Source organism: Ranitomeya imitator, chromosome 5 (genome assembly GCF_032444005.1).
Source record: "Ranitomeya imitator isolate aRanImi1 chromosome 5, aRanImi1.pri, whole genome shotgun sequence".
Classification (NCBI taxonomy): Eukaryota; Metazoa; Chordata; class Amphibia; order Anura; family Dendrobatidae; genus Ranitomeya; species Ranitomeya imitator.
Window position 1 is genome coordinate 98,102,856 of NC_091286.1, and position 24,672 is coordinate 98,127,527.

Sequence of the window (24,672 nt, forward strand, 5' to 3'; positions counted from 1 at the left end):
CACAAAAGAGAATGAAGCAAAAAGCAAAACATTGATCATTTCACACAAAACTCCAAAAATGGGCCGTACAAAAGTATTGGCACCCTCAGCCTAATACTTGGTTGCACAACCTTTAGCCAAAATAACTGCGACCAACCGCTTCCGGTAACCATCAAGAAGTTTCTTACAATTCTCTGCTGGAATTTTAGACCATTCTTCTTTGGCAAACTGCTCCAGGTCCCTGATATTTGAAGGGTGCCTTCTCCAAACTGCTATTTTTAGATCTCTCCACAGGTGTCCTATGGGATTCAGGTCTGGACTCATTGCTGGCCACCTTAGAAGTCTCCAGTGCTTTCTCTCAAACCATTTTCTAGTGCTTTTTGAAGTGTGTTTTGGGTCATTGTCCTGCTGGAAGACCCATGACTAGTGTTGAGCGAAACGGATCGTTCATTTTCAAAAGTCGCGACTTTTGGCAAAGTCGGGTTTCATGAAACCCGACCCGATCCCTGTGTGGGGTCGGCCATGTGGTACGCGACTTTTGCGCCAAAGTCGCGTTTCGTATGACGCGCTTGGTGCCATTTTTTTCAGCCAATGAAGGGGCGTGGGCAGAGTGATGACATAGGTCTTAGGGGCGTGGACGCCTATCGCCATGTGAGAGAGAGCGAGAGAGAGAGAGAGAGAGAGAGAGAGAGAGAGAGAATGAGAGAGTTCTTCCAAAGCGTTTTAGGCTTTTTCAGGTAAGTTTTGGCAAACTCCAGCCTGGCTTTTTTGTGTCTCGGGGTAAGAAGTGGGGTCTTCCTGGGTCTCCTACCATACAGTCCCTTTTCATTCAGATGCCAACTGATAGTACGGGTTGACACTGTTGTACCCTGTTGGATGTTAGTCGGGGTTCTTTATCCAACATCCGCACAATCTTGCATTGAAATCTCTTGTCAATTTTTCTTTTCCGTCCACATCTAGGGAGGTTAGCCACAGTGCCATGGGATTTAAACTTCTTGATGACACTGCGCACGGTAGACACAGGAACATTCAGGTCTGTGGAGATGGACTTGTAGCCTTGAGATTGCTCATGCTTCCTCACAATTTGGTTTCTCAAGTCCTCAGACAGTTCTTTGGTCTTCTTTCTTTTCTCCATGCTCAATGTGGTACACACAAGGACACAGGACAGAGGTTGAGTCAACTTTAATCCATGTCAACTGGCTGCAAGTGTGATTTAGTTATTGCCAACATCTGTTAGGGGCCACAGGTAAGTTACAGGTGCTGTTAATTACACAAATTAGAGAAGCATCACATGATTTCGAACAGTGTCAATACTTATGTCCACCCCCTTTTTTATGTTTGGTGTGGAATTATATCCAATTTGGCTTTAGGACAATTCTTTTTGTGTTTTTTTCATTTAAGACAAATTAAATGAAGATAATAATACCAAATAATTTGTGTTTGCAATCATTTTCAGGAAGAAACTGAGTATTATCTGACAGAATTGCAGGGGTGTCAATACTTTTGGCCATGACTATCTATATCTATCTATCTATATATATATATATATATCTCTGTATATATATATACATACTGTAGATATATGTGTATATATATATGTTTTTGTTAAGTATATAATTCCACATGTGTTAATTCATAGTTTTGATGCCTTCATTGTGAATGTACAATTTTCATAGTCATGAAAATACAGAAAAATCTTTAAATGAGGTGTGTCCAAACATTTGGTCTGTACTGTATGCATATCTATCTATATATATATATACAGTGGGGCAAAAAAGTATTTAGTCAGTCAGCAATAGTGCAAGTTCCACCACTTAAAAAGATGAGAGGCGTCTGTAATTTACATCATAGGTAGACCTCAACTATGGAAGACAAACTGAGAAAAAAAAATCCATAAAATCACATTGTCTGTTTTTTTAACATATTATTTGCATATTATGGTGGAAAATAAGTATTTGGTCAGAAACAAACAATCCAGATTTCTGGCTCTCACAGACCTGTAACTTCTTTAAGAGTCTCCTCTTTCCTCCACTCATTACCTGTAGTAATGGCACCTGTTTAAACTTGTTATCAGTATAAAAAGACACCTGTGCACACCCTCAAACAGTCTGACTCCAAACTCCACTATGGTGAAGACCAAAGAGCTGTCAAAGGACATCAGAAACAAAATTGTAGCCCTGCACCAGGCTGGGAAGACTGAATCTGCAATAGCCAACCAGCTTGGAGTGAAGAAATAAACAGTGGGAGCAATAATTAGAAAATGGAAGACATACAAGACCACTGATAATCTCCCTCGATCTGGGGCTCCACGCAAAATCCCACCCCGTGGGGTCAGAATGATCACAAGAACAGTGAGCAAAAATCCCAGAACCATGTGGGGGGACCTAGTGAATGAACTACAGAGAGCTGGGACCAATGTAACAAGGCCTACCATAAGTAACACACTACGCCACCATGGACTCAGATCCTGCAGTGCCAGACGTGTCCCACTGCTTAAGCCAGTACATGTCCGGGCCCGTCTGAAGTTTGCTAGAGAGCATTTGGATGATCCAGAGGAGTTTTGGGAGAATGTCCTATGGTCTGATGAAACCAAACTGGAACTGTTTGGTAGAAACACAACTTGTCGTGTTTGGAGGAAAAAGAATACTGAGTTGCATCCATCAAACACCATACCTACTGTAAAGCATGGTGGTGGAAACATCATGCTTTGGGGCTGTTTCTCTGCAAAGGGGCCAGGACGACTGATCCGGGTACATGAAAGAATGAATGGGGCCATGTATCGTGAGATTTTGAGTGCAAACCTCCTTCCATCAGCAAGGGCATTGAAGACGAAACGTGGCTGGGTCTTTCAACATGACAATGATCCAAAGCACACCGCCAGGGCAACGAAGGAGTGGCTTCGTAAGAAGCTTTTCAAGGTCCTGGAGTGACCTAGCCAGTCTCCAGATCTCAACCCTATAGAAAACCTTTGGAGGGAGTTGAAAGTCCGTGTTGCCAAGCGAAAAGCCAAAAACATCACTGCTCTAGAGGAGATCTGCATGGAGGAATGGGCCAACATACCAACAACAGTGTGTGGCAACCTTGTGAAGACTTACAGAAAACGTTTGACCTCTGTCATTGCCAACAAAGGATATATTACAAAGTATTGAGATGAAATTTTGTTTCTGACCAAATACTTATTTTCCACCATAATATGCAAATAAAATGTTAAAAAAACAGACTGATTTTCTGGATTTTTTTTTCTCAGTTTGTCTCCCATAGTTGAGGTCTACCTATGATGTAAATTACAGACGCCTCTCATCTTTTTAAGTGGTGGAACTTGCACTATTGCTGACTGACTAAATACTTTTTTGCCCCACTGTATAAAGCGCCATGGAATAAATGGTGCTATAATAATAATAATAATAATAATAATAATAATAATAATAAACCAACACAGTTCATCACCATTCCTACACCACCTCCCAATACAATCCCAAGAGTGAAACATGGTGGTGGCAGCATCATGCTGTGGGAATGTTTTTCAGCAGCAGGGACAATGGTCTGAATCGAGGGGGAAGATGGATGGTGCAAAAAACAGGGATATTCTTGAGCAAAACCTGTTTCAGTCTGTCAGTGCTTTGAGACAGGGACGGAAGTTCACCAAATGAGAATCTTTGGTCAGACTTGAAGATTGCTATTCACCAGAGGAAACCATCTATCTTGAAGGAGCTGGAGCAGTTTTGCCTTGAGGAATGGCCAAAATTCCCAGTGGAAAGATGTGGGATAGCTCATAGAGACTCGAAAGCGACTTGCAGCTGTGATCACTGCTAAATGAGGCTCTAGATGACAACTGACTAGGGGGTGAATAGTTATGCACATTGAATTTTGTCCTATTTGTTGTTTGCGTCACAATAAAAAGAAAACCAAATGTTCACAGTTATAGGCATATTCTTTACATAAACTGATGCAAACCCTAAAAAAAAAAAAAACAGTGAAATTCCAGGTTGTAAGGCAGCAAAACACAAAAAATGCCAAGTCTGAAGAAACAGTTCTTAAATTATTACAGAATTTATTCACCATAATTTTACAGCTTATATATAAAGTGCATAAAAAGTTGAATTCCTTTTTATAAAGGGAGCCTGCAGCCTTGAACATGGCTTCTGATCTGCAAGTACCATTTCATAAAGCGAGAAGGGCAGAGCAGATTCATGTACAGTTTTGTGGAAAAAATATTTAGCAGAACTTTTTTCCTTGGAATCCCTGCTCTTTCTATGCCAAGGAGTCCAGTGGGCGGTCCTAATTAGTGATTGACAGCTCTCTCTCTGCACATCAATGTATTAACGGCTGCTAATCAGTGATTGGGACTGTCCTGATGACTCCTGAGCCAAGGAAGAGCAGGTATTTAAAGTAATAAAAACTAATCATCCTAAATCTTTGCCCACACACTTCTATATCAACAAGCTCAGAACGTCCCGCTTATAGACGGGAGTGAATGTTTAACAGGCTCCCTTTAAATGCATTGCATTACTAATCTTGTATTGATCCCAAGTTACAGTCTGCTTTATCCTCCAGTCTGCACTCACAATCCTTGTCCTATATTTAATTTTTCATAATAATTAGAGATCATTCTGCAAGAGGGTGGGGAATATTTGTCTCAGCAGTGGACATTTTTACCTTGAACATAATAGAGGACATATATAAAAAAAAAAGATTACTTCTTATTACAGTGGACAATTATACTAACCATGAAATAAAGCTTGGGGTGGCATGACATCTGGAATGAGATCAGCCTCAGAGAGCAGGCTTGGAGTTGCAGAGAGTGATGCTGGTGTATCTGGAGCAGAGAAATCCAAAGAAGGAGATGGAGAAGGACTGGTCATGGGTGTCCGGTCTGATGAACTCATGGAGGAGAAGTCTACGACTTCCCCTTTCTCAAGCCCAATATCTGGCCGACGGTTCGGACTGCTGCAGAATTTCACAGGAGTAGAGCACGAGCTGTGATCCACAAATCCAGAGGCTTCTTTCTGAACTCTCCTGATGTCTTTTGCTTCTTGAGTACGAGATCTCTTTTCTTTTAGCTCAATAGCAGATTCAACCGAGTTCCCTCTAGATCTCTTTCTGAGTCCTTCTACTGTGATCACTGGGTCCAAGCTAGACTTTACAGGAGCTATAGAAATCATAATACACAGTCCACAAAGCTAAGTTGTGCTGCTAGAAAATGCTTTTATTCCTTATAATTAAAGTGGGGTTATACTAGCAAAGATGTAGCTGAATAGATTGGAAATTGAAAATAATGACACTTTCTACAACAAACTTTCTTTTATAATTTTCTTTTCCCCTATGTGCTGTAGGAATATAACAATGTTATGGATTTACTAAGCTAAATGTGGCAGAATTTTGTAGAGAACACAGGTTAATCTGCTGATCAGCGTCATCTTAAATTAATGACCCAATGCTTAGCAGTCTTCTCCTACTACACACAAGAACAGCAGGAAGGCTTCTGCTGCAGCCAGTTGTCTCACAGCCACACACAAGGACAGCAGGAAGGCTTCTCCTGAAGCCAGTTGTCTCACAGCCACACACAAGAACAGCAGGGAGGCTTCTGCTGCAGTCAGTTGTCTCACAACCACACACAAGAACAGCAGGGAGGCTTCTTTTGAAGCCAGTTGTCTCACAGCCACACACAAGGACATCAGTGAGGCTTCTACTGCAGCCAGTTGTCTCAAAGCCACACACAAAGACAGCAGGGAGGCTTCTGCTGCAGCCAGTTGTCTCACAGCCACACACAAGGACAGCAGGAAGGCTTCTCCTGAAGCCAGTTGTCTCACAGCCACACACAAGGACAGCAGGGAGGCTTCTCTTGAAGCCAGTTGTCTCACAGCCACACACAAGGACATCAGTGAGGCTTCTACTGCAGCCAGTTGTCTCAAAGCCACACACAATGACAGCAGGGAGGCGTTTGATACAGCCAGTTGTCACACAGCCACACACTGACAGCAGGGAGGCTTCTGCTGCAGCCAGTTGTCTCACAGCCACACACAAGGACAGCAGGAAGGCTTCTCCTGAAGCCAGATGGTTCACAGCCACACACAAGGACAGCAGGAAGGCTTCTCCTGAAGCCAGATGGTTCACAGCCACACACAAGGACAGCAGGAAGGCTTCTCCTGAAGCCAGATGTCTCACAGCCACACACAAGGACAACAGGGAGGCTTCTGATACAGCCAGTTGTCTCACAGCCACACACAAGGACAGCAGGGAGGCTTCTGATACAGCCAGTTGTCTCACAGCCACACACAAGAACAGCAGGGAGGCTTCTCCTGAAGCCAGATGTCTCACAGCCACACACAAGGACAGCAGGGAGGCTTCTGATGCAGCCAGTTGTCTCACAGCCACACACAAGGACAGCAGGGAGGCTTCTGATACAGCCAGTTGTCTCACAGCCACACACAAGAACAGCAGGGAGGCTTCTCCTGAAGCCAGATATCTCACAGCCACACACAAGGACAGCAGGGAGGCTTCTGCTGCAGCCAGTTGTCTCACAGACACACACAAGGACATCAGGGAGGCTTCTGTTGCATCTAGTTGTCTCACAGCCACACAAGGTCAGCAGGGAGGCTTCTGCTACAGCCAGTTGTTTCACAGCCACAAACGAGGACAGCAGGGAGGCTTCTGCTGCAGACAGTTGTCTCACAGCCACACACAACGATAGCAGGAAGGCTTCTCTGGAAGGCAGTTGTCTCACAGCCACACACAAGGACAGCAAGAAAGCTTCTCCAGAAGCCAGTTGCCTCATAGCCACACACAAACTGCAGGGAGGTTTCTGCTGCAGCCAGTTGTCTCACAGCCACGCAAGAGGACAGCAGGGAGGCTTATGCTGCAGCCAGTTGTCTCACAGCCACACACAAGGACAGCAGGGATGTTTCTGATGTAGCCAGCTGTCTCGCAGCCATACACAAGGACAGCATGGAGGCTTCTGCTGCAGCCAATTGTCTTACAGCCACACACAATGACAGAATGGAGGCTTTTGATGCAGCCAGTTGTCTCACAGCCATGCACAGGACAGCTAGAAGGAAGAAGACTATCCCAAACTCACACAGAAAAAAACTTCTTTATATATTTCTAAGTTTTAAATGCACAAACAGAAAAAAAATAGTGAGATTTCTGAAGTTTCATGCACACACTGCTTATATTTTCCTTGCAGGTATGAACCGTCACAGCGTTTTGTTTTTTTCAAATCTGCAGCATGCCATTTCTTTCAGCATTTCTGCAGGGTTTTTGAGCCATTCAAAAAAAATGGGGAAAAAACTAAAGTAAAAGCATGGCAAAAAAAGCACATATTTGCTGCAGAATTATCTGCTGCAAATACTATATAAGTGCACATACCCTAGGAGTAAAAATAAATCAGCCCCAGCATGCTTGCTCTGGGGTCTGAATTGTAGCATGGGGATCTGCTGATGCTGGAAACCTATAAAGTAAGCACCAACTTTATGTTACAACAGCCGACACGCAGAGGTCCCCAACATTTTCTGTACCTCGAGTCACAAGTTGATTCTGACTGATGGTTGATAACTATGTAAAGTCTAAAATGGAGAAGACATATTGAATGTGAATTTTGATATGCAGCACATGTGCAACCTCAGGGAGTTTCATTGTCTTTGTCGTCATCTCTTGTATCAGAGATTCGCTGAAGTTAAAGGTTTCAGGATCAAAATATTAAAGGGAATCTATCAGCACTTTTTTATATACTGATGGTGCTTGTGCTCCAATAAAAATTTTACCTTTTTTATGGAAATCTCATACGCCAAGTCAGGAGAAATCCAGCATAGAAGTCATATGTGAATGAGGCTGTAAGTGCACTAGGGGCATGTCAGTGCACTTGGACTGCTTTCTCCAGATGCATTGACAGCAGATGTGCATATGGCATAAGGTGAGCCAAAGAGCTGTGGCTGGTGGGCCACATGTGGCTTCTAGGTCACAGGTTAGGGCCACTGTTCTAAAGTGTCATTACTCTCAAATGTAAAATCTATTTTGGTGTATTTCTATATGTCCATTATTAATACATATTGTTCAAAACCTCTCTATCATAAGGAAACCTCCATCACCGAAGACAAAAGGAGGCTGGAGTATCTATCCCTTACAAATATTGCCCATAGGTAATCAAGGGACTGTTAGCAAAACCGCAATCAATGAAGAGTTAATAGGAGAGAGAGGTTAGAATTCATCGTAGCACACAAGCCTGAAAATACAGTTTCCACTGAATATCCGGCAAAAGTATGTTTTCCTGAATGGTTATGACCTGGGGCCACTATTGTTCAATGCAAGAGATACGTTTTCACCTGCTTGGACTAATCAAGAGACAATAAAACCAAGCTTGGAGGACCAATAAATGCCCATCAGAATCTGGGCCCTCAGATCTAAGGACAAAACTGTATTTTCAGGTGCTGAGTGTTATAACGAGGTAAATAAAATCACTGACAGTAAGAAGTTAGTAGATGTTTTCAGGACAACGCAGAACACCTGCTGGGGGTGACTTTACTAAATACGTACTTTTTATTTTTTGTGAAGAAGATATATACTTGTCTCCTTCAGGTTTCAAAGTAGGAGGTTTGTTGTGAACGAGCTTCCACCATCCCGGTTCCCCAAAATCCTGGGCTCCGGATTTGAAGAACATGGGGCTGCCCACAGAGAGACATCCTGCAACTGTGCTCCACCAGGTAGAGGTCTTCTTCCTGAAACCAACAAGAACACACATACATATTAGAAGATTTCTCCATACCGGAACCAGTTTTTGTCCGTACACCTGTACGGATCTGAACTAAGAGGCCTTATCCCCAGAAAAAAAGCACCATTCGTGTTCATGGGCTGCACTAGAGAATGGAGGTAAAATGCAATACCGGATATAGTCCATCGTCAAGGGTGGTGTGAATTCTAGGAACAAAAAACCCTTTTCTCTAATCCTAAACAACCCCTTTAAATAGCTAAATATATTGCATTTAGCACAGACCCAGCACTATTTCCCCTAACTGTACGTCACAGTCAGGGTGAACACGTGTGGAGCAGGCTCAGAAACTGAGTATGCTCCGAACATGGCAGGTGCCGGCCGTGTTATATGGACGACACCTGCCTCTAACAGCAATGACTGGAGCAAGCTGCGATGGGTTAACCACTTAGATGCTACTGCCAATCATTTCATTTAAATGGTCTTTTTTTGCTTATGCCCATGGGCACAGTCGTTTGCAAGATGATGATAAAGTCTACTGAAGGCCCCCATCATTGCCATTCATAGGGGAACGTCAACTTCAAAATATACTACAATACTATCGCAAATTCTAGCATTCTAGAAAGATTTAAAAAAAAAAAAAAAATCAAGAAAAAAAATGAATAAAAAAGTTCTACAAAATATTTAAATAATTCTAAAAAATATATAAAATCATCTCCCTTTTCCCAGTTATGAAAATGTATAATTAAAAAAAATAATAAAAATAAAATAAACCTATTTGGTATCATCTTGTCTGTATCTTTCAAAATCTTAGAACTATTTCACCAGTAATACGCAGAGCAAAAATGAAGCACAATAATTGAAAAAAAAAAAAAAGTGATTAAAACGCTTTCTTAACCACCTAAAGTATGCATACTACTGCAATGTCAAGAGAAAAGTCCTTATAATCCCAGATACTGAATAGTTAGCACTGGTGATTGGTAACGCAGGGGTCCTGGATTCTGATTTTTCCTGTTTTTTTTCACCAGCCACGCTGACATTGGCAGCAATAGATAGGTTCTGACTTCTACTGGAGAACAGTTTTAAAGGGGAACCTGTCACCATGAAAAAGTATTCACATCTGCAGGCCTCGTGTGATAGAGCGGATTGATATAGAGTTCTGTCAGTAACAACTCGGTATAACCTGGGTATAATCATTTAAACCTCTGCACTTTCTGGGATTTTTGGTCCAGTGGGCAGTTCTATCAGTGTCCGTCAGCTGTCTGTATATGCACTCTTAGGCCGCGTTCACACGATGAATATTTGGTCAGTATTTTACCTCAGTATTTGTAAGCCAAAACCAGGACTGGGTGATAAATGCAAAATGAGTGAAGTGTTTCTATCATACTTTTCCTCTCATTGTTCCACTCCTGGTTTTGAATTACAAATACTGAGGTAAAATACTGACCAAATACTGACCGTGTGAACGTGGTCTCATACCAATAGAGCTGTCAGCCACTGACAGGACCAGACTACTCACTGGACCAAAAATCACAGAAAGAGTAGAAGATTAAAGGATTAAGACATAGACAGCAACAACTGTGATCCCGGCTGTCCTGTCTGTATACTCTTTTGCTTCCCACTGCCCAGAAGCTGTGGTATGATCAGACCATGTACCTGCACTGTCATTACACGGCCATTACACAGTACACAGCAGGGGCACATTTATAAGATTATCTCAGCACAGGAACATTTTATTTTATAACATCCAATTGTGGAAATTATTCTTATTCTAAGATCTTTGGATTGAAATCTACCCCTTCAAGTATGCTCTGATCTGGGCGAAGGTCATCACTAAAAAAGGCAGTAAAATGTTATAAATGGTGGATCCTGTGTTATCTACTGTCTATAGAAGTGCCATTGTAATCCTGCTTGCAATGAGACCACTGACTAGTCATCCATATGGAACAAGAAGCATGTCTAGTGCTCTGCTTAGTTACGAGTGAAGATTTCTGAATGTAATTTTTTAACGTAGACAATGATGAGGAATATCAACAGAAAAACCAATTGAAGTCATCTATTATTTACTATTGATACATTCCCTTTAAGGCTAAGTTCACACAGGGCGTTTTTGCTGCATTTTCTTTTCTGAAGCAAAACCTGAGTGCTTGGCAAGAAAGAAGCTGGGCAAAAATGCAGGTTTAGGTGCGTTTTTTGCAGCATTTTTAATGCAGTTTTGGTGCTTTTTTTTCATGCGTTTTTTTTCTATTAAATTCAGTGGGTGAAAAATACTGGAAAAAAAAAAATCACTGAAATAAGTAACAAAATACTGGTGACAAAAAACCCAATGTGTGTGCATGAGATTTCTGAAATCTCATAGGCTTTGCTGGTACTGTAAAACACAGCTGAAAATTAGCATAAAAAAAACCCACACCAAACCTCATTAACACACTTAATCACTGTGAGGAAATCTCCGGACTAAGGGTACCGTCACACTATACGATTTACCTACGATCACGACCAGCGATATGACCTGGCCGTGATCGTAGGTAAATCGTAGTGTGGTCGCTGGGGAGCTGTCACACAGACAGCTCTCCAGCGACCTACGATGCCGAGGTCCCTGGGTAACTAGGGTAAACATCGGGTAACTAAGCGCAGGACCGCGCTTAGTTACCAGATGTTTACCCTGGTTACAAGCGTTAAACTAAAAAAAAACAAACCGCACATACTTACATTCTGGTGTCCGTCAGGTCCCTTGCAGTCTGGTTCCCGCACTCAGTGACTGCCGGCCGTAAAGTGAAAGTGAAAGCACAGCCGCTGTGCTCTGCTTTCACTTTACGGCCGGCAGTCACTGTGCGGGAAGCAGACGGCAAGGGACCTGACGGACACCAGAATGTAAGTATGTGCTGTTTTTTTTTTTTTTTTTAGTTTAACGCTTGTAACCAGGGTAAACATCGGGTAACTAAGCGCGGTCCTGCGCTTAGTTACCCGATGTTTACCCTGGTTACAAGCGAACGCATCGCTGGATCGCATCGCTAGATCGCTAGATCGGTGTCACACACACCGATCTAGCGATGACAGCGGGAGATCCAGCGATGAAAGAAAGTTCTAAACGATCTGCTACGATGTACGATTCTCAGCAGGATCCCTGATCGCTGCTGCGTGTCAGACACAGCGATATCGTAACGATATCGCTGGAACGTCACGAATCGTACCGTCGTAGCGATCGAAATGTTATAGTGTGACGGTACCCTTAAGGTACCTTCACACATAACGATTTCGTTAACGATATCGTTGCTTTTTGTGACGTAGCAACGATATAGTTAACAAAATCGTTATGCGTGACAGCGACCAACGATCAGGCCCCTGCTGGGAGATCGTTTGTCTCTGGGAATTATCACGACCTTTTTTTGGTCACTGATCACCCGCTGTCATCGCTGGATCGGCGTGTGTGACGCCGATCCAGCGATGTGTTCACTGGTAACCAGGGTAAACATCGGGTTACTAAGTGCAGGGCCGCGCTTAGTAACCCGATATTTACCCTGGTTACCATTGTAAAAGTTAAAAAAAAAAAAAAAAAAAAACAGTACATACTCACATTCTGATGTCTGTCACGTCCCCCGGCGTCAGCTTCCCTGCACTGACTGTGAGCGCCGGCCGTAAAGCGGAGCACAGCGGTGACGTCACCGCTGTGCTCTGCTTTACGGCCGGCGCTGACACAGTCAGTGCGGGAAGCTGACGGCGAGGGACGTGACAGACATCGGAATGTGAGTATGTACTGTTTTTTTTTTTTTTTTTTTTTAACTTTTACAATGGTAACCAGGGTAAATATCGGGTTACTAAGCGCGGCCCTGCTCTTAGTAACCCAATTATTTACCCTGGTTACCCGGGAACTTCAGCATCATTGAAGACAGTTTCAACGATGCCGAAGTCGTTCCCCTGATCATTGGTCGCTGGAGAGAGCTGTCTGAGTGACAGCTCCCCAGCGACCACACAACGACTTACCAACGATCACGGCCAGGTCGTATCGCTGGTCGTGATCGTTGGTAAGTCGTTTAGTGTAATGGTACCTTAAAGGTCAACGTTGACAAATCGGAGATTATGTTCCTTAATACCCCTTTTACAGTCCAAAATTCAATTCTAATTCATTTCCATTTTCAGCATGCAAAACAATACATCACCTACTTGGGAATTAATCTCACACCATCCAAAACTACTTTATTTAAACATAACTACACAAAAATGCAAAATCTATCCAAATGGTTTTCCCAGTCTCTTTCCTTTTTAGGGAGAGTACACTCAATAAAAATGGTAACACTGCCCCAATTTCTGTATTTATTTCGTTCACTGCCAATTCCAATACCTTCAATGTCATTTGAAACACTCCACTCGCATATACTGCGTTTTATATGGAACAACAAAAAAACACCTATTTCACAACAGATCTTATTCAGGCACAAAACGACAAGGTGGTGTTTCTTTGCCGAACTTTGCTCACTTCTTCAGGGTGGCTCGGATTGCCCAACTTACAGGTGTGAATGCAGAACAGCACACACCCCTGTGGTCTCAAAGAGAAAGCTCCCACATAGCACCTTAGGCTACTTTCACACTTGAGTCGGTACGGGTCCGTCACAAAGCGTCGGAGGAAACGTACCGACGCACGTTGTGAAAATTATGCACGACGTGGGCAGAGGATGCAGTTTTCGACGCATCCGCTGTCCATTCTAAAAGTCCAGGGAGGAGGGGGCAGAGTTCCGGCCGCGCATGCGCGGTAGAAAATGGCGGACGCGATGTACGAAAAAACGTTACATTGAACGGTTATTTGTGCCGACGGTCCGCCAAAATACGACGGATCCAGTGCACAACGGACGCGACGTATGGCCATACGTCGCGATCCGTCGGCAATACAAGTCTATGGGAAAAAAACGCATCCTGCGGGCAAATTTGCAGGATCCGCTTTTTTCCCCAAAACGACGGATTGCGACGTACGTTACACAACGCAAGTGTGGAAGAAGCCTTACTCCTAAGGCCTCTTTCACACTTCCGTCTTTCAGCTCCCGTCGATTTTTGAAAAAACAGGATCCAGCAAATTTTTCTGCTGGTATTAGCGACGGATTGTGACGGATGGCCATCCGTTTCATCAGTCGTGCACTGGATCCGTCGGAAAATCACTGTCTGTCGGGCGGAGAAAACGTTCAGAAGAACGTTTTTTCTGCACGTCGGAAAATCGTTCAGTGACGGGACCTGCGCTGCCCGTCGTTGGCTATAATGAAATCCTATGGATGCAGGATCCGTCACTGACTGTCAAAAGCAGGAATCAAGCAACGGGTCCCGTCTCTTGAAACTGAGCATGCGCAGAATAATTTCCAGTCAGGGAAATTCTCTCTCTTTTTACTATTGATGCTGCCTATGCAGCATCAATAGTAACAAGATATAATGTAAAAAAAAAAAAACAAACAAAAAAAAAAACAACACAATATTCTCACCTTCCGGCGTCCCGCGATGCTCCCAGCAGCTAGCGTTCCCATGGATGCATTGCGAAATGACCCGATGATGTCGTGGTCTCGCAAGACCGCTACGTCATCAGAGGTCATTGCACGCAAGGCATTACTGGGAATGCTAGCTGCCGGGAGCTTCGGTAACGCTGAGCGGGACACCGGAAGGTGAGAATATTGCGATTTTTTTTTTAATTATTATTTTTAACCTGGGTTTTGTTGTGTATGCATTTTCAAGGCACATAGCCTCGATGGGTCCGTCAGAAAAACAGGCCCAGTGCACCCTTTTTTTACAATCTGCACAGGATCCGTCATTTCAACATTTTGACGGATCCTGTGCAGATTGTAAAAACGGAAGTGTGAAAGAAGTCTTACAGAGTCTAATTGGGGCCACCGGACCTTTTACCTAAAGACTTGACTACACACTCGCCCTACACATCCTATTCACTACGTCTATGGAGAGCTAACAGGTTTCAATTTGCCCCACAATCCCAACCTTCACCACTTCTGGGACTGATTGATGACCCCATGTTTCTCCCGGGTGTAGCATCCAGGAATCACTCCTGGTGGAAACAGAATAAGATAACTAGATTACATTGTTTAACCATTCACTTTAAATTAATGACAAAACAAACCTTCATCATGAAATACCACATGCCAGCGTCCAAAAATTGGAACAAATATTTCACTTTTTGCAAACCTTAACCATTAACATGCTAAGTCCAAAACCATCTAATTATGAACTGAAATGGTTATATGACCCACAAGATGGCTCGAAATTAAAAACCAAGGAGCAACGGGAAGAAGACCTACACATCGCCCTTACACCTCAAAGATGGTACAAATGTCATGAAAACATTTTAGAAGAAAGTAATCAGATCTCGCTCGCCGAAACCTCCCTCAGACTATCCCATAGAACTCATGATGTTCCTAGTTACCTACACAATATCTATCACACTATTCCAAACAAATGCTTCAGGGGACGTGATGAGGTGGGAGACACACTTCATACTTGGTGGACATGTCCCATAGTGAAATCTCTCTGGAAGGATGTAATAAAATTAAATTAACGTTGTCCTGATAAAGGAATTACTCTGATCACCGACATTACTCCTTTCAGGTGACAGACCAATCAATGCCAATAATAAAACTTGTCATCTTATTGATTTTATTACCATGGCAACTAGAAACCACATATCTGGACAATGGAAAACCAATACACTGTCCATAACTCAAGTGAAAAGACGGATACATTTAATAATGTTATATGAAAAAATTGAAGCCACTAGATCCGATTCTCTTGAAATCTTGCTTATCTAAAACCAATAAGTCAAGGATACTATATTACTTCTAATTTGTCCGATACATTTCCCCCTGCGAGGGGATCCTTGTACTTCATGTTATACGTTGTTTATGTTATTTTGATGCTATCTGCAATAAAAACTGTTGAAACTAAAAAAACACATCAAAAATGCCCAGTGTGAACTTAGCCTAAATCTGACTTCTTCCCACACTGTAAAACATTCTCGTATATTAAGAGCTTATTCACACGTTTTACGGTACCAGCAAAGAAAATGAGACTTATAAAATCTCAGGCTGCTTATTTTTTCCTTGCCGACTTGAAGCAGTCTCACATCAGCAGCGTGTCAATTCTTTCAGCATTTTTGCTTTTGACACAAATTGAAATGAATGGGGGGAGAAACAAACATCAAAAATGTGTTTTTTCTGCAAAGAGACACAGTTTTGGAGCAGAAATGTCTGCCGCAAATACTAAAGGGAACCCAAAATACCACTCGATACATGGACAACATGTCTCAGGCCGTGGCTGCAGGATTTCAGCCATGCAAGTATTAACCCCTTCATGACACGTTTTTTCAGTGTTCGTTTTTCGCTCCCCTCCTTACCAGAGCCATAACTTTTTTTATTTTTCCATCAATATGGCCATGTGAGGGCTTATTTTTTGCAAAACAAGTTGTACTTTTGAACATCATTGGTTTTAGCATGTCGTGTACTAGAAAACGGGAAAAAAATTCCAAGTGCGGTGAAATTGCAAAAAAAGTGCAATCCCACACTTGTTTTTGTTTGGCTTTTCTGCTAGGTTCAATAAATGCTAAAACTGACCTGCCATTATGATTCTCCAGGTCATTACGAGTTCATAGACACCTAACATGACTAGGTTATTTTTTATCTAAGTGGTGAAAAAAAATTCCAAACTTTGCTAAAAAAAAAAAAAAAATTGCGCCATTTTCCGATACCCGTAGCGTCTCCATTTTCCATGATCTGGGGTTGGGTGATGGCTTATTGTTTGCGGGCCGAGCTGGCGTTGTTAATGACACCATTTTGGTGCAGATACGTTCTTTTGATCGCCCGTTATTGCATTTTAATGCAATGTCGCGGCGACCAAAAAAAAGTAATTCTGGCTGTTCAAATTTTTTTCTCGCTACGCTGTTTAGCGATCAGGTTAATGTTTTTTTTTTATTGATAGATCGGGCGATTCTGAACGCGGCGATACCAAATGTGTGGTTTGATTTTTTTTTTATTGATTTATTTTGAATGGGGCGAAAGGAGGGTGATTTAAACTTTTATATATATTTTTTTTTTTTTTTTTTACTTTTGCCATGCTTCAATAGCCTCCATAGTAGGCTAGAAGCTGGCACAACGTGAACGCCTCTGCTACATAGCAGCGATCATTATGCAGCAGAAATGCAGGTGTGCTATGAGCGGCAACCACAGGGTGGCGCTCACAGCTGCCGGGATCAGTAACCATAGAGGTCTCAAGGACCTCTATGGTTACTATACAGAAGCATCGCTGACCCCCGATCATGTGACAGGGGTCAGCGATGCGCTCATTTCCGGCCGCCTGGCTGGAAGCGCCGGTTAAATGCCGCTGTCCGCGTTGGACAGCGGCATTTAACTAGTTAATAGCGGCGGGTGAATCGCGATTTCACCCGCCGCTATTGCGGGCACATGTCAGCTGTTCTAAACAGCTGACATGTCCCGGCTTTGATGCGGGCTCACTGCCGGAGCCCGCATCAAAGAGGGGGATCTAACCTCGGACGTACTATCCCGTCCGAGGTCAAAAAGGGGTTAAACATAGTTTAATAGTCGCCGGGGACCGAGCTGTGCTGCAGACTAGTAGGACAGAGAGGTCCCCAGCAGCTTCTGCCCGCCCGCTGCCCTGGAGTGACTGGTCTCTTCATACATGTATAGGTAGAGACCTGTAACCCCAAGGGAGCAGGAGAGGAAACCCATCAGGGACCAGCCTGTCCAACTAGTCTCCCGCAGCATTTCAAGAGTTAAACATACATAGCTGAAATAATGCTATGACGGATGGGGCTGCCCATGATCGGGCTTCATGTATCAGCTGTCAGGTTCCCATTAATGTGTTTTCGGTGATATTGGCCCTGGTGTGTTGGATATAGGTGTACCTGTGTGCCTTGTTTTTTGCTCATGTAATTTGTCTACATTTGCCCCCTTTTTCCCCATGTAAGGCGCCATGGAATAAATGGAGCTATAAAAATGTATAATTATAATAATTATTAATAATAATAATAATCGTTTGCGAGCTCTATAAGTGACAGTGAGTGACGGCCATCTGTGCTCCTGGATAGGAACAGTAACAGTAACAATTAGAAAAGGGAAAGTTAAAAGAAGAGAAAATATAGTTTTAGCAAAGTATCAAGTATTGTCAGATGTCAGGCAGCGGTCATTTAAGAAAAGGTTCTTTCACAAGTAATTCAGGATAAACTTTCTCTCTGCCTCAGCCCCCACACGGCAGATCACAACCACAGCGATAATGGGTTTCTGATTGTGAACATTCACCTATTTCCCAGCAGGAAGGTCCAGTGCTTCTCTATAAACGAGCAGATGTCCTCCTTCCATCTAAAGTAGCCCTGGCGACCAGATCCTTCCAGAGATAAGTTGTACATGGCCAACATCACAACCTGATGGGACAAAATGTACGTCAGGTTTCTGACTGAGGACTGCATATATAATTCATTGTCTAAACAGCTTAAAGGGGTGTTCTCAAGTTTGGAAGTTATCCCCAATCCATAAGATAGGGGATAATGTCCCGATCACTATGGGTATGGACCCCCAACGACTCTGAGAACCGGGGGTCTGAAGAGCACTACCACTACATTCATACTTATTGGGAATGCTGGATGTAGCCAAGTGCTGCGCTCCACTGGTCTTCGGCACTTCCATAAGAATGAAACGGAGTGACAGTGCACATTATCGACCTCTGCTCCATTCAGGGACCTGGTTTTCTGGATTGGGGAGAGTCCCAGTGGTCGGACCCCCAGAGATTGGAAAGTTATCCCCTATACAATAGTAAACAATAAGAAAACAGCTGACCGTACCACCGATCACGCTGACTGAACGCTTCAGGCCAATTAACCACAGCTGGCCCGCAGATCTCGGGTGCTTCTGCCAGAAAAATAGCTATCGTAGACACGTGAGTAAAGAGAAAACGGCAGCACTCACCGATCTTCTATGCAGGTTCCTTTATTAAGACAATATCTTCACGGCACGGGGGTGTACATACATAGAGATGTGGCAGCTAAACGACGGCCGTTTCGCGCCCACCTGGTGCTTCAACGGGTTCCGTTGAAACCCGTTGAAGCGCCAGGTGGGCGCGAAACGGCCGTCGTTTAGCTGCCACATTTCTATGTATGTACACCCCCGTGCCGTGAAGATATTGTCTTAATAAAGGAACCTGCAGAGAAGATCGGTGAGTGCTGCCGTTTTCTCTTTACTCATCCCCTATACAATGTATTGAGGATAACTTCCAAACTTGAGACAACCCCTTTAACTTCCTATAAGTGCAAAAACATTCACACAACTCATCATGTTATTAACTTACCTGCTGCCAAGTTAGTTTTAAGCGCTCAAACTGCTCTTTTCCATCCTCAGAACAGTCACTACATGTGACCTTAAAGAAATTGTCTCCTTTCAGGTGACTTGGAGGATCACATCTCAGCTGACCTGCAAAAGGACAACGTAAGGAGCGGCAACTGAGTTTACATACAAGGCTCGCTAGCTCGGAACTGATCAGTGGAAAGGAGCACAATGGCACAATCAGACAACACACTGAGCAATTCTTCCAATGAAAGCTGCACACAGAGCAAACCAGATCCGCAATTTGCACACATGACTAGCCCAAGTCTTAAGCTTTAGTCACACTAAACGACTTACCAACGATCACAACCAGCGATACGACCTGGCCGTGATCGTTGGTAAGTCGTTGTGTGGTCGCTGGGGAGCTGTCACACAGACAGCTCTCTCCAGCGACCAACGATCAGGGGAACGACTTCGGCATCGTTGAAACTGTCTTCAACGATGCTGAAGTCCCCCTGCAGCACCCGGGTAACCAGGGTAAACATCGGGTTACTAAGTGCAGGGCCGTGCTTAGTAACCCGATATTTACCCTGGTTACCATTGTAAAAGTAAAAAAAAAAAAAAAAAACACTACATACTCACATTCTGATGTCTGTCACGTCCCCCGCTGGCATCCACAGGGTTAAAACGGCTTTCGGCAAGAGCGCTGCTAATGCACGCGCTGCTGCCGAGCTTCCCTGCACTGATTGTGTCAGCGCCGGCAGTAACAGCGGTGACGTCACCGCTTTGCTCTGCTTTACGGCCGGCGCTGACACAGTTAGTGCAGGGAAGCTCTCGGCCGGAGCGCGTGCATTAGCAGCGCTCCTGCCAAAAGCAGTTTTAACCCTGTGGACGCCGGGGGACGTGACAGACATCGGAATGTGAGTATGTACTGTTTGTTTTTTTATCACTTTTACAATGGTAACCAGGGTAAATATCGGGTTACTAAGTGCGGCCCTGCGCTTAGTAACCCGATATTTACCCTGGTTACAAGTGAACACATCGCTGGATCGGCGTCACACACGCCGATCCAGCGATGACAGCGGGTGATCAGCGGCCAAAAAATGGTCCTGATCATTCCCCAACGACCAACGATCTCCCAGCAGGGGCCTGATCGTTGGTCGCTGTCACACATAACGAGATCGTTAGCGGGATCGTTGCTACGTCACCAAAAGCGTGACGTTGCAACGATATCGTTATGTGTGAAACCAGCTTTAGTAAGGCCATCCAAGCCCAAGCTTAAAGGATTCAATCATATTTATTACTTATCCACACGATGGCTCCTAAATGTTAGATTCCTGGTGGTCCCTCTGTTAGGACCCTACTGATTGCTATTGCAGAAATTCCCAATCCCACATTCCTCCCCAGCAGCAAGTCCTGGGTGCAAGAGGTCCTGCGAGGGGGCAGTAGGTGGTGTCTTGCAGCCCACCTTTCAGTGATAAGTGATCTAACATATAGATAAGTGATCAATGTGATAAGTAACCCTTAAGGACACCTTACACATTAAACTAATGTTGGTCAAACTCACCAACATTGACTGGTTTAGCGGGCTCTAAGGTGTATGGGGGCTTGGACCTACTGATCTTTGCAGGAAGGGGTCAATCAAGCAAGTCCAAATTTTCAGTCTACTGATCCCTTTGTTCTCCAAGGGCCTCCTCATAGAGAACAAGAGCAATCAGACAAGCAGGCGTACTTGTGTATGTGAGAGATGGCCCACAGCTATGTGTATGGCCGGTTACAGCTATGTTGTTTTCTTGGAGAGATCAAACACAGATTTTCAAGGTCAGTAAACGTTCCTGTTTTGGGCACTTTGAAGCGGGTAAAAAAAATGTATTCACTGAAGACCGATTTTAAACAGGGAATTGAGAATCTTGAAAAAGAAAGATCAGTTCTGGCAGAGAAAAAAAGCAGAGCTCTCTGATAAGATATATTACAAAGCTCCTTATTTGTACATATAATATTGATTTATGCAATAAAACCAAAAACAAGTTACTCTTTGCGGTCATGGAGAGTCTATAGAGGACTTAAGAACAACAAAGAACTAACCACTCAATATTCAATATGAGACTTATCATAAATTTGCTGGGCATGGTATGAAACAATCTTCATATGACAGCTGCGACCCTTCTAATCTCAGGCCGGGGTCACACTAGTGTATGGCATCTGATGCGAGTGTGATCCAAGTGTCAGTGCTCTCACATGAGAGAATCACAGCACAGCAGCGGAGGATAAGGAGAAAGTCATTTCCTCATCTTCTCCATCGCCGAAGTCCGCAGGAAACGCACTGCAGTCGAGTGACATCTGAGTGCAGTCCGACGTTTCACTTGCACCCGTAGACTTGTATGGGTACATGTGTTGAAGTATTTGATGCCAATCGCACCATGTTGCAATTGTTTTCGTATCCAAATCAGCATAAGAAATAATCGCAGATATGCACAACCCCATGGAGTAACACTGGTCCGAGTGCTATGTGATTTTTTAATCAGATTTCACTTGTCCGATTTATTGGCTCATGTGAACAAGCCCTAGGACACATGCAAAGCCATGCTCCACTAAGGTTTATGGGAGAAACAAAAATAGCCGAGTGCCATTTCATCCGTAGATTTTAATAGAGAGAGACGATGTAGAAATTCAGGATCGGGGGTGTCCAAAGGTTAGATTTACAAAGATTTGGATTTGGCAAAGTTGGGGGCCCAGCGATCATATTCATACAGATAATACTAGTATAGAAGATTCACCAGATGCGAACTATCTGCTTTCAAGGGAATCCATCAGCAGGTTTGTGCTATGTAATCTGAGAGCTGCATGATGTAGGGGCTGAGACCGTGATTCCATTGATGTGTCATTTACTGGGCTACTTGATTCAGTTGATAGAATCCCTGATTTCTCTGCTGTAGATGTAGCAGAGCTCAGACTGCGGAGCTTTGTATAGCCCCGTCCACGACACAGATTGGCAGCTTCCTGTGTATACTGTGCGTTGTCAGCAAGCAGCTAATCAGTGGAGGGCGGGGTTATACAGATTAGCTGGACTGCCAGCCTGTGAAAAATAGTCCTCGCTTATCTCCTGCTCATAAAACACTGATTGTAATTAAACTACAACACAGACTAGTAAGAGACACATCCCTGGGATCAGGGTCTATGGCCCTATATTATGCTACTCTCAGATTAAATGGCAAAAGTCTGCAGACAGATTCACATTCATTGGTAAACCCTTTCAAATGGAAAAATTGCTTACTTGCTGGAATCCATTTTTGACATTTCTCACAATAAAACGGCATCTCCTCCATCCATGGTGGATCTAGGTCATCACCAATGTCACTGTTCAGCGAATCACCACTTTGATCATGAGACAAGTCAATAGATGCCTGATCTTCGGACTCTACCAGCAGGAGAGTCTCCCCTTCCACTTCCCCCTCCTCTAATCCCTCGGAGGCAGATGTCCTAGTAGCGTCATCATCCATGGGCGTGATATGGGCAGACGTATCCATGGTCTGATCACAGCAGAATGTCAACTTCAGATGGATGGCGTCTAACTTGGGTCCAGAGGTTTGTTACACACAGTAACAACCATAAGTCTTTCCCATCTACCAGCAGAGACCACACTAGACGAGTTCATGGAGGATATGGCACTTTTATTAGGAGTCCAGTAGCTATTTTAAAGTAAAAGTTCCAGAGTGATCATCATCCATCAAGATGATGATTTATAGAAAAAAAAAAAAAAGACTATGCATAAACGTCCAGCCACTTATACATCCACAGCAGGGAAGTGTCCGTGGGATACGTCAGGATTTAAGACTTGATTGATGCATCATGTCAAAGATTCTTCTCACGTTCTGACTCCAGTTGTTTGGTTAGTTCAATCTGCTCTTGCAAAAGACGCAAGTTTTCCTCTTTCCGTCTCTGCCGCTCTAGATCGTGGACGACACCCAAACGTAACCTCTAGGAGAAAAAAAAAAAAAGGAAAAGAGATTAAAATTAGGGTCATCAAATAAACTGCACAACTGTTCTACCTTGTCATAGAGTAAAGCATGGTGGCATCCTTTTATAAAAAGACCGAATCTCAGTGTATCCACAACACAGGACTCCAAACATAAAACTACAGAGATACAAATCCAAATTGTGGGATTATTCATGATAAGACAAGTGTCAAGAGAATGCCGAAATCAAGAGCCAATTAATAATAATATTGGTTAAGTCTAATATCTATGAAAAAACAACTCCACCATAAAATAAGGACTTTGGGTCACTGGACCATGGGGTATATCCCTGTTACCTCTTTGCAGTATTGGGTCCTTATAGTGACTTAGGTAATTATTAAGCACTAGCATTTTTTGTCGTTACAATGAGTGACTACTGGGACTCCCTTTTGTCAGAACCCATGCCTTTCTCTCCTCCATGATGCGACATTTAGCGTTTTTGGTGCACCTCTATCTAATATTCAAACAACTCTGTATGATTGTATTATAATATTATTGGATCATATTTGGTTTTTCTAGTGTTTAATATACTCTTTTTTATATTTATGTCGTGAGTTGCTATACTTCATTTCTTGTGGTGGTTATGCAATAGGAAGTATCTCAGGGTACCATCCCAAACAGTTCTGAGTGATCCTGACAGGACTAATTTATGACCATGGTTTCTGGACCCGAGTCTTTGTTTCAAAATAAGGCACAAGCAGCAATTCTCGATGAGGTCCTAAAGTGACCTTCCAACCCAGCTAATATTACCAATAGACAACTAATAGGATCCGCTCCCGATGCGTCTGGTGCCATTTCCAAGTGATGTCACTTCCTCTGGATCCACTATGGCCACATCTCCCCGCACCTCCACTGCTGAATGCAACGCTGACGACATCAGCACTAGGCCATCGTATGGAAGTGCACCAAGAAGAGGTTCACACTCTCCACTCTGCTCCCGGAATGAGTTGGGGGGGGGGGGGGGGGACATTCTGGCTCCAGAACTCCAGAAACAGAAGGGGGCTGGCATTATGCCTCCAGAAAGAGGGGGGGGGTCAGCAATATGGCTCCAGAAAGAGGGGAGGGGGGTCAGCAATCTGGCTCCAGAAAGAGAGAGGGGGGTCAGAAATCTGGCTCCAGAAAGAGGGGGGGGGGGGGGTCAGCAATCTAGCTCCAGAAAGAGGGGGGGGAGGGGGGGTCAGCAATATGGCTCCAGAAAGAGAGAGGGGGGTCAGAAATCTGGCTCCAGAAAATGAGAGGGGGGGCAGCAATCTGGCTCCAGAAAGAGGGGGGGGGGGTCAGCAATCTGGCTCCAGAAAGAGGGGGGGGGGTCAGCAATCTGGCTCCAGAAAGAGGGGGGGGGGGTCAGCAATCTGGCTCCAGAAAGAGAGAGGGGGGTCAGCAATCTAGCTCCAGAAAGAGAGCGGGCAGGGGAGGACCTCTGGCTCCAGAAAGAAGGGGGATGGTTCTGGCACCAGAAAGGGTGAGGGGGGCGGGCAGAATTCTGGCTTCAGGAGAAGAGACCCCGGCATTCAGAAATGGCAACAGCAAGTCTCAAAAACAGGACCACTTTAAGGACACATGCTTCTAAATGCAATACATACCTCTCACTTTTTCCCATGGAATTGGCCATGTGCGGGGCTCGCATTTATGCTAGACAAGTTGTATTTTTTTATTAACTTAC

The 24,672-nt window shown here is 43.9% G+C and overlaps 1 protein-coding gene across 2 annotated transcripts in view; it reads right to left on the reverse strand.

Annotated features, from left to right (window-relative positions):
* The window catches only part of KAT14 (lysine acetyltransferase 14), a 39,443-nt gene extending 16,597 nt beyond the window's left edge, over positions 1-22,846 (reverse strand). The window contains exons 1-5 of one of the 2 annotated variants that reach the window (XM_069768953.1): positions 22,268-22,846; positions 19,019-19,140; positions 17,977-18,098; positions 8,509-8,690; positions 4,706-5,128 (exon numbers count right to left, since the gene is read on the reverse strand). In XM_069768953.1, coding sequence (XP_069625054.1) covers positions 4,706-5,128; positions 8,509-8,690; positions 17,977-18,098; positions 19,019-19,140; positions 22,268-22,520 — 1,102 coding nt within the window. In that variant the 5' untranslated portion in view covers positions 22,521-22,846. The remainder of the gene's footprint in view (positions 1-4,705; positions 5,129-8,508; positions 8,691-17,976; positions 18,099-19,018; positions 19,141-22,267) is intronic. The other variant, XM_069768954.1, reaches the window with a different exon arrangement.
* Between the last annotated feature and the right edge of the window lie 1,826 nt (positions 22,847-24,672).